A 20121-nucleotide genomic window follows, 5' to 3' on the forward strand; every position below is an offset into this window, starting at 1 on the left:
GGCCGTCTCCCTGGGCAGGTCCTGCTGTAGTGGGGAGAGCACATACCTGTTCCTCTCTGTCGCTCCACCTGCGACCTGGCTTCTCAATGCTGGGCGGCCTACAAGGTCCACGGTACGTCTCTCTCCCCCTCGGGCCTGTCCTCGGAAGGGACCTGGAAACTGCCCTTGGTCATATGGACAGGATCTTTCAATGTGCCCCTTGGTCCCGCAGTTCCAACACAACACAGGTCCATTATACAATGGCTGCGGGCCTCGCCGTATTCCTTGCTTTGCCTTCTTTGCTTTTCTCCCACCTGTCGAAGCGGGTTCCACAGACACCTGCTGAATGGACACAGTTAATCCACTTTCTGGCAACTCAATCCCTTGTTCAGCACAGATAAGAGTATTCACTGTTACTTCTTCCATAATGCCCACTGTTCCCCCCCGTCTGTTCCGAGGTCAGGGGCTTTCATTTCCAACTCCGTTATCTGGGAGTCTCTGTCCAATCTCACCAACTGGTTCTCTAAGGGGGTCACATGCTCAATACTGACGGTTTCACTTAATATTTATTTTTCTATATCCCCAAGACATTCCTGATTCAACAGATGTAATACTGCCAACTCCAGTCGCCTCGGAATCTCGCGCTTTTTTCGCCATTTTTCAATGAACATAACTAAACTTCTTATAACATTATAGTGTAGTACATCTCCCGATGCCATAGACAAAGTTGGCCATCCCCTATTCCCACCTACTGGTTTCTTCCCCGCTTGTGAAACGAGCAGGCTGTCTACCTGGCCTCCAATTGAGGTCATCTCTAATAGATAGGTAGACAGTCTCTCCATTTCAAACCACAATGTTATTGTTGTCAAAGCAAGTCTCTCTGTTATTGTTATCTGGTTATTCAATTCAACCAGGGATTCCTAATTGACGTCTGCAGGTGTAAAAATGTGTTCCCCTCTTGTGTTCATACGGCACCCATGACGCTCTGTGGCTACTGGTACTGGTCGTCGTCAGAAACTCCTCTCTCCCTGCTGAGAACCTGTGTGTCACTTTCCTCTCCGCCTCTGGTGTTTTACTTTCCCCCAGAACACGGACTCTTCCTACCCCATAACACACAGAGAGAATGTAATTTACTTGTGCAAAAAACAAAGGCCTTATCTGTTTGTTTTAATTCGATTCCTCTCTGGACTGCAATCACACTCCGTCTCGGTCTTCCTGTAACACTCAAAAACAGGAAACAGAAAGAGACTTGCATTAGTTCAATTGTAATTCCAATCCTCTGCTTAATCTTAAATGTACATTCCACGGTTACTTTTTCTGTCTATTTCTACTATGCGAAATTTCAAATAAATGTGTTCTATGCTCTCATTCCTATTACATACATTATTACAATTTTATACAAAGTCCTTCCACTCTACTTCAAGACACAGCTATAGGCCTGTGCCCTCCCTTTTCACTCCGTTTCTCACAACGCTTTACACTAATGAAGAAAATAAACTTTCAGCGATATTAATACCCACTGAATCCTCATTCTTACAGGGTGCCGGTAACCATATCATAAATTATGATCCCCTGACTGCCCCATATCTTGCACTATCCACCCTGTACCCATGCTTCCCCCGCATGGATCCATTCAGTCCTACATAGGCGCAAATAATTTTGCACCATCATTCTTGCTTCCATGACATTCAAAAAGCTAATAACGTCCTTTAAAGAACCATTCATGCATAAAATGTCTCTCACATTACGTCATGCTTTTGAAGACAGTGTCTTTGCTCCTCTCATTTCCATCCTTGACTGCTCACTTTCCCCAAAATGGTACATAAATCAAATAAAAAAAATTGTGCAATCCGAGTTCTTATAAAAGGGTAATTCTCGCATAAGCTACCTAATTTACAGGTAGCATTGGCTGGGCGCGGGAATTCCAACTTCATAACTTCCGGACAGCATTCTGTTTTTTTTTTTTCTTTTTTTTTTTTATATAACTTTTAATTTTTTATATTCAAAAACCGTGTGTGTGCTTCTTAACATCACATACTTAATTATGAAATCACAATAACACATTGTTTCTATTTTCTAAATCCCTATCAATTTGGTTTCTATCCCCCACTCACTTTAGCAATGTACATTCTGACCCAAGACTAGCATGTCAAGTCAATCTCTGAAATGTTTGTCAAAGCGTGTCGCCGCCACCTAGTGATGAAACACAGTATGTCATTCTAAGACTGTCAGTGTGTAAATGTATTAGCACACACACACACTCCTGCTGCACACTCTCACACCTATGGTCACTTTACAGAAGGAGAGGTCACTCTTTTAAAAATTCTATAGCATAACCTGAGGTTGTAAAATATAGCATTGTATAGCAGTATATACACATAGATCCAGTGTCTCTTTCATCTAATAGTGTATTGCACTACCACAGGACCTAGCATGTCCCATCATGATCTGCAAATAACTCCTGTATATATATATATATATATATATATATATATATATATATATATATATATATATATATATATACCACTATGCCCTACTCTGTTTACCTGTCCTATTGTATATCTGTATGTTGTAACTTGTATTGAATACCTTGCACACCGGTCTCCCCCCACCTGGCCTTCAATTCGTAAATGCAGGCCAGGTTGGTTCAAATAACACAACGCTTTCAACCCCAGACTAACACAACCCCCACAAAAACACAACACTTCTTATTATATATAGAACTACAAAGACAGACCAAACGCCCCCTTGACATGCCGTGAGGCCACGAGAACAGCCTCCCGGGTGTTTAATTAAATTACCCACATGTTCCTTCCTGTCCTCATTCAACATCACGCCGTCACCTGCTAGGTCCGCCGTCTCATCTCACTTCCAGCTGCCAACCCCCCGCGACCTGGAGGTCGTAAAATCTATTCACAAACCAACTCGCCTTTAGGTCATGTACTGTCAAAGGTCTTGAAGATAACACTACGATGCCACAATTAGTTGTTAACCAACAATACTATAACCACCCCCTGTCCATACTATGTGACAAACTCTTAATCTAGACGATAAAATGTTCCACCTGCAGACAGAACATTAGCTAGTGAGTGTAATTCCTCCTATGTATGTAAAACAGCTAAAGCCACCTCTTAACCCAGTATGCTATACCCCTAAAATAGCCTGAAAAGAGCATCCAGCAAAACTAAAAAACACTAGATTCTACAGTCCCGCTCCCTAAAAAAGTTCTAACACTCTCGTACCACCTCCTAGACCCAATACCCAGTTTGTGTAATGTAATTCCTACCTAGAACCATTCCCACATGTAGGAATAGCCTGCTTTAACCATATACCCTATGTATGTATCCTCCCCACTGTGAGTGGATCGACAGGATGACATTAACGTACAGATGTAGCAGTACTGTATATCTGTATGTCGTGCGTGCCATATATGTTATGATGAATTTAAAACTGGGGGACCCTGATGTAAACAAGACTAAAGTCTCACTCTGGGCTGCATCCCCATAACAATTGTATACAGATCTCTGTACTGTACTATCCATTTACTGCAACCTGTTAATATACCCTACAACCACACATTCATTCATACAAACATACATTCATCCAACGGAGTGTACACCAAATGAACAGTAATAAGTGCTTGATCCATTCTTTCAAATCAAATATAAACTCAACGTTATCGTCCCGCAGCGCACACTCCAGTCCATTTACAGCCCAGCTTTCCCTCTACGTTATCCCACCCGTTAGACTCCCAACATCCGTGTTTATAACTAGTATTGTGCACCCTTGAAATACGTCCCCCACAGCACAACACGGTATTACTTTTTAGCAGCAATACGGAATCTATACCTAAAGCCAGATCTATTTCAAACCTTCATATTGACCATATTCTACTACTCACCATGACATGAATCGTCCTAATCATACCTCACGCAGTCATCTCAGTTCCCCTCTACTTTACCTAAAGCAATCTTAGCCAACGTAGCCTAGCCACCCACCGGTCCAGCTATCACACAGATTCCCAATACTACCACAATAAACTCCGCCAAAACAGTCGCACCAATATTGTGAACGAACGCTCCGTTTGCTTATAACTAATCATAACTCTCTCCACCTATAACCATACGTTTGCACTCTCCCTCCAACTCACATATCTCAGCACGGCTCGTTTCAAAGCTAATATCTAGCCAGCTCTATTCCTGGATCAACACGGGGTAAAAACGTCTCTAGTTTAAAACGTCTTAGCGCAATTGAAGTCGGCCTAACTTCTTTTGCATTGTACATACACACACTTAACAAATTTACGGCTTATTTCTCAACAATCAGGATTCGTCTGAACGCACGGCTTTCTTAATAAATTTATCATTACCCAATCGCGTCCGTTCCAGACCCCTGTTGCACGCATCACCCAGTATATAAACAGACACATTTGGTTCCTTTTATATCCCTGCCCCCATGATTGAAAATCTACAAAACGTATGCCCTTAGGTACATAGAATATCGCTCGGAGCAGGGATTCCCCACAGAGTCTGTCCGCCGACAGCGTCGGCACGACCCTGCTCCATTCCCGTATTGGGCGGCCAGCCCTCGCCCTGCGCATGTTCTTACCGTCCGACTACCCACTTCACATTGCCTCACCCCGGTCCTTTTCGTCCGCGCAACAGTGCCCCCCACCACAGCTGGCCTCCCATCCCAGGCATCTCTTATTACTCACCTGAGTTGAAGATCTTCTGGCCAGCTTGCAAGGGTCCGTCGTGTTCAAAAACGTTGCTGGTCACGTCACCACTTGTCGTATATTCTGGTCAGTACTCTGCTTATTCTGTGGCTACAGTACGTGTCTGGGTCGACCACCGGTCTTGTGCAGGTGAGAGGTGCAGAAGAAATCGGAGTCCACACAAGCAAGATAGAGTGGTATTTCGGTCGCTTTATTTAAGAGATTCCCTGAAGGTGGTTGTCTCAAAAGCTCTCTAAATACACACTCTTCCTCTGGATTGGTTTCCAGTGTTTACAAAAGCATTATTGCCGCAGGTTGGTCATCGTTGGCAATGCGCATAGTAGGTTAGTCAGATTGACATGGCGAGCGGAGGGCCTTAATCAGCGTTCAATTCTGGTCATTTCTCCTCATCATCTTCATCTTCATCAGTCTGCATTCTGTCTGTTGTGTGTGTCCTCCATCTGCCAGGGCACGAGCATTTAAACCTTTTCAGGCCCGCGCCCCCCTGCTTCCCGTCCGCATGAAGGACACCCACCCTCAACCAATCAAAACACTCCTGAGGCCGTGTCTGGCCTGAGTCAGGAAGAAGATCCTCCCTCTAGTAATTTCTCTAAGAGTATAGTTTTCTAATTAAAGCCTTTTTGGATTAATGCTTTCAAATTAGAATCAAGAGCTTTGTCTATAATTCTTAAAGACAAATGTACAGATTCTTTCCTTAATACTTTTACTATTGATTTGAACTTAAAACAGTTAAAAGAATATTATCCAGCCAACCAGTATTCTGAAGCCCTCTTTGGAATGTGTATCATGAAATAGGAAACCCTTTAAGTTAATGTAACTGTTTTGGTCACCTATTGTCTTTGATTGATTAAAATACTCTTGTGTAAGTAGTTGGACTATAACCATTTTTACATAGGTTCCAGTATTCCAATAGCACTTAATTTATTTGCCTATTTACCTATTATTATCACCAATTTAATATGTATTTTGTCTTTTGATTATTAGTTTCCCTGGTTTAGTCAATTCTAACAGTTCTACCCTGGTCCTTGCTAAACCCAGATCTGTTCTCAGGATCAATGATTGTCTCAACTGCTCTAATACCATAACCACAAGGCCAGACCCTTACGTTGACCTAAGGCCGTATCCTCTGAGATAATCTACTGACCTCCGTCCCAACTGAGTTCCTTTTGAGTGTCTTTATGGTTTTAACTTCCTTATCTGACAAAACCATCTATTTTAGCTTTTGTAGACAAAAGCTTATCCTTCATGGCTTTCACCACTGCTGAATCTACTCAAGGTCTGTTTCTGACCACTTTGTAACCTATTGACATGGAGTCATATTAGCTTGTACAATTACCCTGATACCTCATGGGACTTGTAGTTTTTTAAAGGGGACATGTACTGCTATTCCTAGCACTATTTGGGCAACTTTACACAATTCCTGTTAGTCTATTGAAGACATCTGTAAGGTTTTTTTCAAAAAAAATGCATTGTTTTATATTTCTAATCAAGTACTCAAAACCATAATTTTTCAGCTCCAAGATTTCAGGCTGTTATGGCCTGGCTCCGCCCATAAGCACTTTGAGTGACAGTCAGTCCACACAGTCTGCGACTGGTAGACAGAGAGAGATAGAGAGAGAGAGAGAGAGAGAGAGAGGGGGGGGGGGATGCGAGAGAGAGAGAGAGAGAAAAAAGACAGGCCGTCTCTTCCTTTCGTTTTTCTCTCCCTGCGGCAGCTTGTGTGGGGGGGGGGCCTCCCTTCCTCCCCTCTCCCGTGTGGTGCGGCAGGTCCCCCCCCCCCCAAGGGCTCCCTCCCTCTCTCTCTCTGTCTCCCTCTCTCTCTCTCTCTCAGTCTCTCCCTCTCTATCTCTCTCTCTCTCCCTCCAGAGTATGCAGAGGTGTCGGGTTTCAATCTGCCTCGCAGTATCAGGAAGTGGGCGGGCATTAGCTACAACCACAGAGCCAATCACATCACTGTCTTCTACCCAGAGCCTGAATGACGTGACTCAGGCCTTCAAATCAGGATGGACTAATTGACTGGAGCAGGAAATTATCTGAGCTGAATCAGAGCAATCCGCCAATATGGTATTTAGAGACTAAAACACATTGATACTAACTCCTATTACTATAATACAATGCTAGAGACTGAAAAATGACATTTATAGTACATGTCCCCTTTAACACTTTGAGCGCCACGCCTGGTTTTCCGTTTTACCGGCTGAATGCCACCATCGGCGCCAATGTTAACGTTAATATCGCCTAATCTATGTTTTAAATGATGGCTATGTGTCTAATCTGCCCATCGCATTATCAAATACTATTTTCCAGTCAGTGCTGTGAAGGCAGATTGTTTTTTTATCGCGTCGTTTCCGTTTCAGAGCAGTTAGAAAAGCCCCCGTTTTGATATAAAAAACAGCTCATTCTGGAGCATTCTATGAAAATCGTCTTTTAGTGGAATATTCCATAACGTTGATATTCGTCGGCCTTTTTATTAATCGTTTTCAAATAAACGCTAGATGATCAATATTATACGTGCACGCAAGCACATTACGGCCGCGCACTGATAATCGCTCCGTTGATTTCCTCACGGACTTTTACAGTGAAACCGAAAGAGGACATTTCACAAAACAGCTTATAACTTCATCAAACTTACTCTGATTATCCTAACACTGATAACATAGAGTCCTTACCTGACATCAGATGGTATCCAACTGGTATATTCCAATTCCTGATCACCATTCGAAAAAATCGATACGTGTATGGATCCAACGCGATACTGTAGATCTCCATGATCAACGGGGATCTGAGGTTCCAGAATGAACTGTGGTAACCCCGGCTGGATCAGTGAACTGGAAAATGTGGAGTACCGGATTTTTTCCCCCATTCATTTTCATTGAGTCCATTCCAAAATCACTTATGTCATCTGGGAGACGACAGGGGGCGCTTTTTTCCACAGTGATCGCCGGCGCCCCTCGGCTATACTCGGGTAGGCTCGGGTGATGCAATAATTTTTCAATCGCTAAAAATAAAAAAAATAAAAAAACAGAGAAATCTCGTGAGTGGCATTCAACCACATATAAAAAAACAGAGAAATCTCGTGAGTGGCACGGAAAGTGTTAACGATTCTCAGCGGAGAAATAAAAAGTACGACTGAGGCTGTAATCTGCACTCGCACACCGTGCGCGTAATTGAGTTTTGAGGTTCGCACACACATATTTTTAGGGGCATATGCGAGCAATATGGTCGCACTGTAGAGCCCTGATTTCCACTCGCTCCGTTGTTGAGCGAATTGTTGATTGTGGGCGGTGGCTACAACCAGGGGCTGAGATATGCAGATCAGTGCCTAATTCACGTCAGCGAACCAGTCAAATCAGAATGGCTTGGTTTAGTGGGGGAGGACCTTGTCTCATCTGAACTGGAGGTAGGGATGGGAATTGATAAGATTTTATCGATACGATTCCATTATCAATTCTGCTTATCGATACAGTTCTTTATCAATTCCCTTATCGATTCCTGCTAAATTTATAATTTAAATAAATAAATTGGAAATGCAACAGAACTAAGCTGGTTAGAATAACAACATGCAACTTGACATTTCTGATTGTTATTTATTGTTGAGCCCCCACCAAAATGGTCGCAATTTCGAGCCCTTACAAATTTTGTGACTGCTCGGTGACACTCGTTCACCTTTTCCTGAGTCAGTTTACCCCGCTGTGCTAGCGTGAAAGGATTTTCCTGAGGTGCGCGAGAACCACTAGCTGTTATTGTGATCATCTAAAATGGATGAAATGGGAGAATATTTATACAGTGAAAGCATTCATTTTCATTTAGGTTTTCCTAGTCAAGGAATCAAATAGTCTGCTATGGCTGCATGCATGGCGCTAACGTTATTGTTTTAAAATGCGCAACTGTCGGAAAAACATGGCATCGATAAGAGGAATCGATAGTCACGGAGGCATGCGATTCCCAGGAATCGGACAATTAGGAACCAGTTCCCAACCTGAACCGGTTCTCGATTCCCATCCCTAACTGGAGGAATGCGCAAAAACACTAAACACTGGAAAACGCAATTTATAAGATAGTTCCCCTTTAAACACAGTGTGCATTTGTGTGTGGGGTATATACTGTATGATCAGTCCTCCAGCTCATCTTCACTCCCCATCAGCACCAGCTCATCTTCCTCATCTCCCCTCTCTAAATCTAAATGTAATTTCTTTACTTTGGTTTTGTCGTCTATAGTTTTTATTGCCATAAAAAACACCATTCAAATGATTAGGAAATAAATAATTGTATTTTAATTTTAAATAATATTTTTTAAATTTATTAATTTTTATTATGTTTTTGGTAGATTTTTATTGTTTTTTTACTACCGGGCAATCCGGTAGTGAGAGAGAGAGAGGGGAAGCATGGGAGACAGAGCAGGGGAAGACATTCGGCAAAGAACGCTGGGTCCGGGAATCGAACCCGGGTTGGCCGCGCCATGACGCAGCGCGTTACGTGGTTCGCCACTCGGGCACCCCAATAATAATTTATTCTAACACATTGGGCGCCAGACCCGAGATTTTTCGGGGTTATCTCACTAGCGGTTGAGCGCCAAAACCCGAGATTTCTCGGGTTTTCATCGTTTTTTCTTTTATTAAATTTTTTTATTCTATGCAGTGTCACGGACCTCTGTGTTACCATAGGAAATCATTCGGAGATCCCCAGAGTGCAATACCGGACGCATCCTGCTAGGTGGCAGTATCGCCCACCCTTTGAAACCTTATTTCACACTGTGTGTCACATCTAATTTCGTCCGGGCAGAGAATTTAGACCAAGCCAAAAAAAAACACTTCGAAATGCGTTCAGCACACTTGAGGCATGTCTTGTGCCACTTCATGTCAGGGACCCGATCAACATCAATACTGGAAATCACGATCAGACAATTGGAATATCCAACAATGATTTCACATCGATTGCAACAATCATATGTAACGTACTCCAAAACGTATGCCGTTGCTGATGATCAAAGCATCAAAAAACAACCCCCCTGTTTAATGCATTCATGATGAAACATAATACCTATTATATACCTTTGATTTGGAAATAGTAGCGTGTCCAGGCGAGCAACACGAATGCTTTTAGCAAAATTCACATATCGTTCCATAGCACGGTTACCAGGAATTAGCCCGGATCACTCCTAACTATACAATATTCACCACGGGATAACGCGCAAACGTATACATGAAGAAAATTATTTCTTTTTTGCATGTTCGACAAAAGAGCGCAGCCATTACAAGGATAAGGCTAATGGCTGGCGCCCAATGAGTTAAGGTGTTGGCTGTTTGGGCTGATACAGAGGGAAGGATAACGATGGTAAAAGTTGAATACTCTAACAGGAAATCGCATTCAGTTCGATATATGCTCCGAACACATTTTATGCAGATTCTTATAAGACAATCACTAGGATAATTTTGGAACTCCATGACTATGACTTTATTGTGGGAGGCGATTTTAATACGCGTTAGGACTCAACGATTGACAGATCCGGAACCTCAGAGACACACGATCAAAAGCAATCCTCTGCTGCCCTTCGGGCTTGGGCCAGCGTAACTGGCCTAACTGACCTTTGGCGCCTAGTTAACCCTACCTTAACCTCTTAACTGGCGCCCAGAAAAGTGGCAATTTTTTTACTTGAACTTGAGGACTTCATACTTTTTCTGAAAACCGTATCTTTATACTTTATACTTATAGCACATGCATAAGCCTGGTCTATTTTGAAAGATAACATTCTGAAGTTTCAATAAAGATCACTTTTAGTGCTAATGAAATAGAGTAACATAGGTCTGAACTTGAGTTGTATAAAAACTTGTTACTCACGTTTTTCTGTAATACTGTAGTTGCAATATCCAAATATAGTATTTCCAAATAAAGATGTATGAGCTGGAAAACACCCTGGGTCCATAGCATGAAGTCGTATGTAGTACATGTCCAAATTTCATAAAAATCCATTCAGACATTAGTGATTAGGAGCGATTTTGGTAAACTGTGGAGAAAAGAAAAGCTCTCCAGTAAACCATTTCCTCATTGACTTCAATTCATTCAGTGGTTTTTTCTCTTCCGGTTTGGTAAACTGTGGAGAAAAGAAAAGCTCTCCAGTAAACCATTTCCTCATTGACTTCAATTCATTCAGTGGTTTTTTCTCTTCCGGTTTTCGCTTGTGACCTAGATCCCTGATTCGCAGGGGTATCATTGGAAAGCCACACTCATTGGCTACAACCCTGTCCAATCATTTCCGAGACCGCCAAATGATTGACGGAGCTAGAGCCCCAGGAGTCGGGTGGTAATAAAAAAGAAAAAAAATCGGGATATTTCACTGTTCTTTATTTTATATTATTTATACTGCTTTACTGATTAATTGAATTTGATTTAATTGAATTGTCTTGATTGTCTTTGAATTGTCTTGTCTTATTTTTGTTATTATTATTGTTGAAGTACTGTCCTGTGATGTCTTATTATTACTGTATTGTGTGGTCTCTTGTTATATAATAATAATAATGTAGATTTCCATAGCTATGCGGATGATACACAACTGTACATATCTGCTGAACCAAATGATACAGCGATTAGCTCCATTACAGACTGCTTACTGGCAATAAATAAATGGATGAGTAAGAACTTCCTGAAACTAAACGAGAACAAAACTGAAATTCTAATTATCGGCTCCAAAACTAAAAAAGAAACATTAATAAAGAACCTGGGGGGACTAACCCCTTGGATCAAATCTGAGGTCACTAGTCTTGGGGTTATCATAGATTCAGAACTGAACTTCAATTCTCATATTAGCAAAGTGACGAAAACATCGTTCTTCCATCTCAGAAATATAGCAAAAGTACGACCATTTATTAATCAGAACGATGCTGAGAAGCTAATTCATGCATTCATATCTAGCCGGTTAGACTACTGTAATGCACTTTTCACAGGTCTCCCTAAGAAAACCACAGAGAGGCTTCAGCTAATCCAAAACTCTGCAGCCCGACTGCTAACTAGAACCAAAAGGAGAGAGCACATTGTCCAGTCTTAGCTGCTTTACACTGGCTTCCTGTAACATTTAGAATTGACTTTAAGGTCCTTCTCCTTACATACAAAGCTCTAAATGGACAGGGACCTAGCTACATCGCCAACACTCTAATAAATTACACACCAGCAAGAACACTGCTGGACTACTAGAGGCTCCCAGAAGCAGTCAAAAGAGGATCGGTAATGCAGCCTTTATCAACTATGCCCCAAAACTATGGAACAAACTACCCCAAAACATCAGGGAAGCCAACTCACTAGACATCTTTAAAAGACAGCTTAAAATCTCTTTGCTCAGGCATTTCACTGATAGATATCTGCTACCACCTAGTGGCAAGAGGAAACATCAGGGATATCCTGACACAACTTGTATTTACCTGCACTATTCTTACCCTGCCTACTCTTATACACTGCCTATCAAATTCATGTGTCGGTTATTGCACTTTTTACTTCTTACTGATGACTATTTTTAAACTGAATCATTTTAAACTATTTTTATTATTTGCTAGATCCAAATGTGAAACACTGTGATTATTTGTTCATGCAATAGGTCCCACTATTTAGTATGGGTTCGAGTGTGATCTAATATCACTAAAGTTACAGTGTGGGTTCGAGTCCCTGTGATCTAGTATCACTAAAGTTACAGTGTGGGTTCGAGTCCCTGTGATCTAGTATCACTAAAGTTACAGTGTGGGTTCGAGTCCCTGTGATCTAGTATCACTAAAGTTACAGTGTGGGTTCGAGTCCCTGTGATCTAGTATCACTAAAGTTACAGTGTGGGTTTGAGTCCCTGTGATCTAGTATCACTAAAGTTACAGTGTGGGTTCGAGTCCCTGTGATCTAGTATCACTAAAGTTACAGTGTGGGTTCGAGTCCCTGTGATCTAGTATCACTAAAGTTACAGTGTGGGTTCGAGTCCCTGTGATCTAGTATCACTAAAGTTACAGTGTGGGTTTGAGTCCCTGTGATCTAGTATCACTAAAGTTACAGTGTGGGTTCGAGTCCCTGTGATCTAGTATCACTAAAGTTACAGTGTGGGTTCGTGTCCCTGTGATCTAATATCACTAAAGTTACAGCAATATGTACTGTGAAGTATGTTGGGAATTACAGGAGTATTACTGAATAGAGAGCCTATTAGGATGCTAGATCCTAATGTGAAACACTGTGATTTGCCATATCTTGCTATGCTCGCTCATGCCTGTATTTTTTATGTCCGTTCTATTTTATAATTTTTTGACTATTTTTAAACTGAATCATTTTAAACTATTTTTACTATTTGTGATACTGAAAACTGTAAGCGGAGAGCCTATTGGGATGCTAGATCCTAATGTGAAACACTGTGATTCTACCTGTCTATCTTTTTATGCTCGCTTATGCCTGTATTTTTTACTGTTGTGAAGCACTTTGAACTGCAACCTCTGTATGAAAAGTGCTATACAAATAAAGTTATTATTATTATATTATTATATGTGGAAAGAATTTTTTTTTTTTATAAAAATTTGATCACAAAAAAGAGAAGTCGGCAAGGTCACCTGTTTGTTTATACTTAGACAAGGTTTTATCCTGAGCACTGATGGCTTCTAAAATTTCAGTATGACATTAATGATTTGGGATTTGATTTGACATTGAGGACTTGGGACTTGACATTAACACTTTGAGTGCCAGCGACGCATTTTGTCATTAGTTGATGCCGCCAGTTGAGTGCCGGCAACGCTATATAACGTTTGTTTGTCGTATTTTTTATTTATTAGCGATTTGATTTCATATTTCATCAATCGAGCCTCACGCTAGTGTTGCAGACTCTCTCTGAGCTCAATTGAGAAAATACCGCCCCCTATCGTCTCTCCCTGTGTAACTGCACCCCATTCGTTTAGACTGGTGGGGGGGGGGGGGGGGGGGGGGGGGGGGCGGTCCTGCCTCCTCATGTTACTTATCCGGCGAAGCATCTGAAGAGATCCAAGTTGATCGCCGACCCGGAAAACGTGTGGATTATGTATTTCCAGCACCCAACGCTGAATCAATAAACGCGATCGATATTTGGAATGGCGATCAGGAATTGGAATAATCTTTTTGGATAACATCTGATCTGAGGTAAGGAATCTATTTTACCAGTCTTAGGGTAATCAGAGCTTTTTTCACAGATATCTCAACGTGTGCCCTATGTGTGTGTGTGTGTGTGTCTGTGTGTGCGAGCGGTGATCAGGAAATGAGAGAATCGATATTTCAGCCCGCTTCTATAGCGTGCATAAGTACACATATACTATTGATAATCTAGCGTTTATTTGAAAACTATTCATAAATAGGCAGAAAAATTACAACGTTTTTGTGTATGCCAGAATATTCCAGTAAATGCCGTTTATCACAGAATCTATATATTTTCCTGAAAAACGAGGGCTTTTCAAAATGCTATAAAACGGAAATGAACCGATTAAAAAACAATCCGTCTCAACAATGTTGACTGCAAACAAGTCACTGATAAATGACGGGCAGATTAGACACATAGCCATAATTTAAGACAGAGATTATGCGTTCACAACGCTATCATTGAAGTGGGTGCCGGCATTCAACCACGTTTTACCATGTTCACCAGTGGTAATCAAAGTGTTAATGATTTGGGACTTGACAATAATGTTTTTGGACTTGACTTGACATTGAGAACTTGGGACTTGACATTAATGATTTGGGACTTGACATTAAGGACTTGGGACTTAACATGAATGATTTGGGACTTGACATAAGACTTGTGCCTCAGGGCTTGAGACTGACCTGGAACTGGAGCAAGGCTGATTTGGTCATCCCTCCTGTCCTCTCCTAGGTCCTGGACACCAACCACAGAAGCCAGGCTTGACTCCAGGACCACGTGGAACTACAGCACCATGACCCCTCCTCCCTCCACCACGCTCCCTGCAACCCCACCTGTCACCACCAGGAGCAAAACCACTGATTTTGTTTACGTGGACTACGATGATTATAAAGAGTACAGTGAGATCAGTGAAGAGACGTCGATTCCTAGAACAACTGTTATCCCCACGACTACCACCACCACCACCAGAACTACTACTGCTGCTACTACAAGTACTACTACAAGTACTACTACTGCTACTTCTACCACTAAAAGTAGAACTACTAGACGTCCAAGGAAAACCGCTCCACCACACCTGTTCAGGAATCGAAATATAAAGACCACAAAGTCCACCACTGCAGTTTCCATGGTAACCACAGTCAGGACTACAGCCGTCCTAGAGCGCACCACCCTCCCAGTGACCGCGTGGGCTGATGTTGAAATACCGACAGCTTCACCGGCTCCGTACACAAGCCGGGACACGCCTACCACCTCCGTCCCACCACTAACCACGACCTCGTCCTCCTCTTCCTCCCCCTCCCTGCCCAACAGAACAGAGAACAACGTGGAGGACAACGTTCTGTATCAGATTGTTGGAGTGGACAGCGAGTTCAGGAACCACCAGAACCTCTTTGTGCCCCGGACATCCCCGCTGCGCGAGCGAACGCAAAACAAGCGCATCCAAGAGCTGCTGAACGCAAAGCGCAAGACGGACCTGATCCTGAGACAACGTAGGACCAAAGACCTGCGGCCACGACGGAGAGGAGCAGACACCCCACATACACCAGCATAATTATATACTGTATCTCTCTCTCTCTCTCTCTCTCTCTCTCTCTCTCTCTCTCTCTCTCTCTCTCTCTCTCTCTCTCTCTCTCTCTCTCTCTCTCACACACACACACACACACAGCTGGATACTTTTATATTAGCGGTGTAACGGTACACAAAATCCGCGGTTCGGTACGTACCTCGGTTTTGAAGTCACGGTTTGGTACGGGCTTTCGGTACAGTGGGGGAAAGTTTGGCTTTCCATGTTCCACTTAGGGGTGATGTAGTGGGCAGTTACTGTTAAAAGTTTCAGTGCCGGCTAGTTAACATTGAAAACCCTGTTGAGTGCCAGCATCCACTTCAATGATAGCGTAAAAAAACGCATAATCTATGTTTTAAATTATGGCTGTGTCTAATCTGCCTGTCGTTTATCAATGACTTGTTTGCAGTCAACATTGTCGAAACGGATTGTTTTTTTATCGTTCATTTTTGTTTTATAGCATTTTGAAAAGCCCTCGTTTTCAAGGAAAATATAAAGATTCCGTGATAAAAGGCATTTACTGGAATATTCTAGAATACACAAAAACGTTGTCATTTTTCGGCCTATTTATGAATAGGTTTCAAATAAACGCTAGATTATCGATAGTATATGTGTACTTATGCACGCTATAGAGGCGGGCTGAAATATCGATTCTCTCATTTCCTCATCAGCGATCACAGCCACACACAGCATAGGGCAAACGCTTATATCTCCGTGAAAACAGGTCTGATTATCCTAAGACTGGTAAAATAGATTCCTTACCTGAGATCAGATGTTACCCAAAAAGATTATTCCAATTCCTGATCGCCATTCCAAATATCGATCACGCTTATTGATTACAGTGTTGGTACTGTAAATACATAATCGTCGCTGTTCTGAGGGCCGGCGATCACTTGGTCTCTTCAGATGCCTTGACGGAAAAATAAAATGAGCAAACTAACCACTCCCCCTGCATCAATCTGAGCTGATGGGGTGCAGTTACACAGGGAGAGACGATAGGGGGCGGTATCTTCCCAATGGAGCTCAGAGAGACTCTGCAGCACTAACCCGAGGCTCGATTGATGAAATATTAATTCAAATCGCCAATAAAAAGAAATACGGCAAACAAACGACATTTGTCGTCGTCGGCACTCAATGGGGGGTCTGATAAGACGACAATTGTCGTGGCTGGCATCCAAAGTGTTAAGTAGGGCTGTCAATGAATATTCTATATTCAAATTAATAATCGACTTGTTAAAAAAAATATATAATAATTATATTTGATTGTGAAAAAAACAGCCTGGGCGTCGGCTTGAATGCGCTGCATGCCGGATAGGAGACGTGCGACATCATTGAGCTGAACAACGTGTGAGTAATAATGAACAACAACAATAACAACCAGACAATGGTTTGCACTCTGAGCAGCTCAAGCCCCGGTTGGAAATACTTCGGATTTTGATTAACTTTTGGAGCCTCGAGACAGTTTTATGCAAGCTATGTAAACTACAGCTGGAGTTCTAGCGTCAAGAATGTAAGTAGCCTACCTTTCTGTTTTAGAACTTTATTGTAAATCATCCCTCTGGGTAACACGTTATGGAATAGAGAAAAAATAGTTATGCAGGTACCGTTTCATATCATTCATTTGATCTCCGAGAGACAGCCCCTTCCATCTCACGCACTGAGAGAGGGTGTGTGTGTGTGTGTGTGTGTTCGCCACACTATATGAGCCTATGCTAAATTACAGACCATCTCTCAGTGTTGTGCGTGGGCTGAACGAACACCCAGCACTTTGCACCAATTATATATTTTGGGAAGGGGTGAACTTGGGAGTTTTTAATTAAATTATGCACACAAAAAAAGGTTCTGCACGTTCGTTCCGTTAGTGGTTAACGTATCGTTGCATTCGTTCGGTACACAGCCGTACTGAACCGAAGGTCCAGTACTGAAACGGTTCGGTATGGATATGTGTATCGTTACACCCCTATTATATATGTATCTCTCTCTCTCTCTCTCTCTCTCACATACACAAAGCTGGATAATTATATATGTATCTCTCACACACACACAGCTGGATAATTATATATGTATCTCTCTCTCTCTCTCACACACACACAGCTGCATACTTACAGTATATATGTATCGCTCTCTCACACACACACACACACACACAGAGCTGCCTAATTATATATGTATCTCTCACACACACACAGCTGCATAATTATATATGTATATCTCACACACACACACACATGCATACATTTATCATACACATCAGAAACACACACACACTTCACACACATGCATACATGTATCATACACATCAGAAACACACACAGCTACATAAATATATAATACACATCAGAGACACACACAGCTACATAAATATATAATACACATCAGAAACACACACAGCTACATGAATATATAATACACATCAGAAACACACAGCTACATAAATATATAATACACATCAGAAACACACACAGCTACATATATAATACATATCAGAAACACACACAGCTACATAAATATATAATACACATCAGAAACACACAGACACACAGCTACATAAATATATAATACACATCAGAAACACACAGCTACATAAATATATAATACACATCAGAAACACACACACAGCTACATAAATATATCATACACATAAGAAACACACACACAGCTACATAAATATACCATTCACATCAGAAACACACACACTCACACACAACTACATAAATACATCATACACATAAGAAACACACACACAGCTACATAAATATACCATTCACATCAGAAACACACACACAGCTGCATAAATATATCAGACATCAGAAACACACACAGCTGCATAAATATATCATATCATACACATCAGAAACACACACACACACACAGAGCTGCCTAATTATATATGTATCTCTCACACACACACAGCTGCATAATTATATATGTATATCTCACACACACACACACATGCATACATTTATCATACACATCAGAAACACACACACACTTCACACACATGCATACATGTATCATACACATCAGAAACACACACAGCTACATAAATATATAATACACATCAGAGACACACACAGCTACATAAATATATAATACACATCAGAAACACACACAGCTACATGAATATATAATACACATCAGAAACACACAGCTACATAAATATATAATACACATCAGAAACACACACAGCTACATATATAATACATATCAGAAACACACACAGCTACATAAATATATAATACACATCAGAAACACACAGACACACAGCTACATAAATATATAATACACATCAGAAACACACAGCTACATAAATATATAATACACATCAGAAACACACACACAGCTACATAAATATATCATACACATAAGAAACACACACACAGCTACATAAATATACCATTCACATCAGAAACACACACACTCACACACAACTACATAAATACATCATACACATAAGAAACACACACACAGCTACATAAATATACCATTCACATCAGAAACACACACACAGCTGCATAAATATATCAGACATCAGAAACACACACAGCTGCATAAATATATCATATCATACACATCAGAAACACACTCACACACACAGCTGCATTAATATAGCATAGACATCAGAAACACACACTCACACACACAGCTGCATTAATATAGCATAGACATCAGAAACACACACTCACATACACAGCTGCATAAATATATCCTATACATCAGAAAAACACACTTGGCTACATGAATATATCATACACATGGGAAACACACACACAGCTACATAGATATGTCATACGCATGGGTCCATGGGAAACACACACAGCTACAGGTATTTAAAGACACATGCATCATGTACAGCTCTCTGTCCTGTATTACAACATGTCTCTTCATGTAAATAAACTACAGCAGTTGATATGTGTCCTCCACGTGCGGATTACTTTAAATACACATGTGTACAGATTACTACACAAACAGATTTATCTAAATACACATACAGATTACTACACATAGAGATTACTCTAAATACACATACAGATTACTACACAGATTACTCTAAATACATGTACAGATTACACAAACCGATTACTCTAAATACACATAGATTACTACACATACAGATTACTCTAAATACACATACAGATGACTCTAAATACATCCCTACTGGTATTTCATTATGAAGAGGACCTAGAAGGGAATAATTTCAATAGTTTTGCTAGGGCGGAAAAGTTGAACGTGGTTTTGGATTTCTCTATAATAGTAGATTTCGACCGCAAAAAATATAATACATTTTATTTTAAATAAATAATAATTACACATTTTAAAGGGGAGATGAAGCATAGCGATATAAACATAGTCATAGCATCAAATTAGTATTTAGATAAACCACCGAAAAAATCACGTTATAAAAATAAGGTGTTTCTAAGAAAAAACGATTTGTTATGTCCATTTATGTAGCATTTATGAACATGTGCGCCGCCATTTTGTTGCTGACGTCACAGTGTTGGTTTGGTCTGGCACCTGGTTTACACTGCTGGTTATATATCGTATAGCATCGCGTCCCGCTCTGAGCCTTACGAGATACTCACATCTCCTGTGATACCTAATGTATCTCCCACGAACAAAAACACATGCACCCCACCTGTATGGGGCCCCGCCCCTTATGGTGGCCACCGCCCATATAACCATGACCCTGGTCATGAAACACCCTTCCTCTATTTTCGTCCC

General features: G+C 41.2%; 1 protein-coding gene across 1 annotated transcript in view; it reads left to right on the plus strand.

Moving 5' to 3' along the window:
- LOC311233490 (A disintegrin and metalloproteinase with thrombospondin motifs 2-like) overlaps window positions 1–19292 on the plus strand; it is a 414816-nt gene extending 395524 nt beyond the window's left edge. Inside the window, exon 25 of the mRNA XM_084320457.1 lies at window positions 14568–19292. Within this exon, the coding sequence (XP_084176583.1) occupies window positions 14568–15387 (820 nt within the window). The 3' untranslated portion in view covers window positions 15388–19292. The remainder of the gene's footprint in view (window positions 1–14567) is intronic.
- Window positions 19293–20121: the final 829 nt, after the last annotated feature.

Source organism: Notolepis coatsorum, assembly GCF_963971535.1.
Source record: "Notolepis coatsorum genome assembly, chromosome: 8".
Taxonomy (NCBI): domain Eukaryota; kingdom Metazoa; phylum Chordata; class Actinopteri; order Aulopiformes; family Paralepididae; genus Notolepis; species Notolepis coatsorum.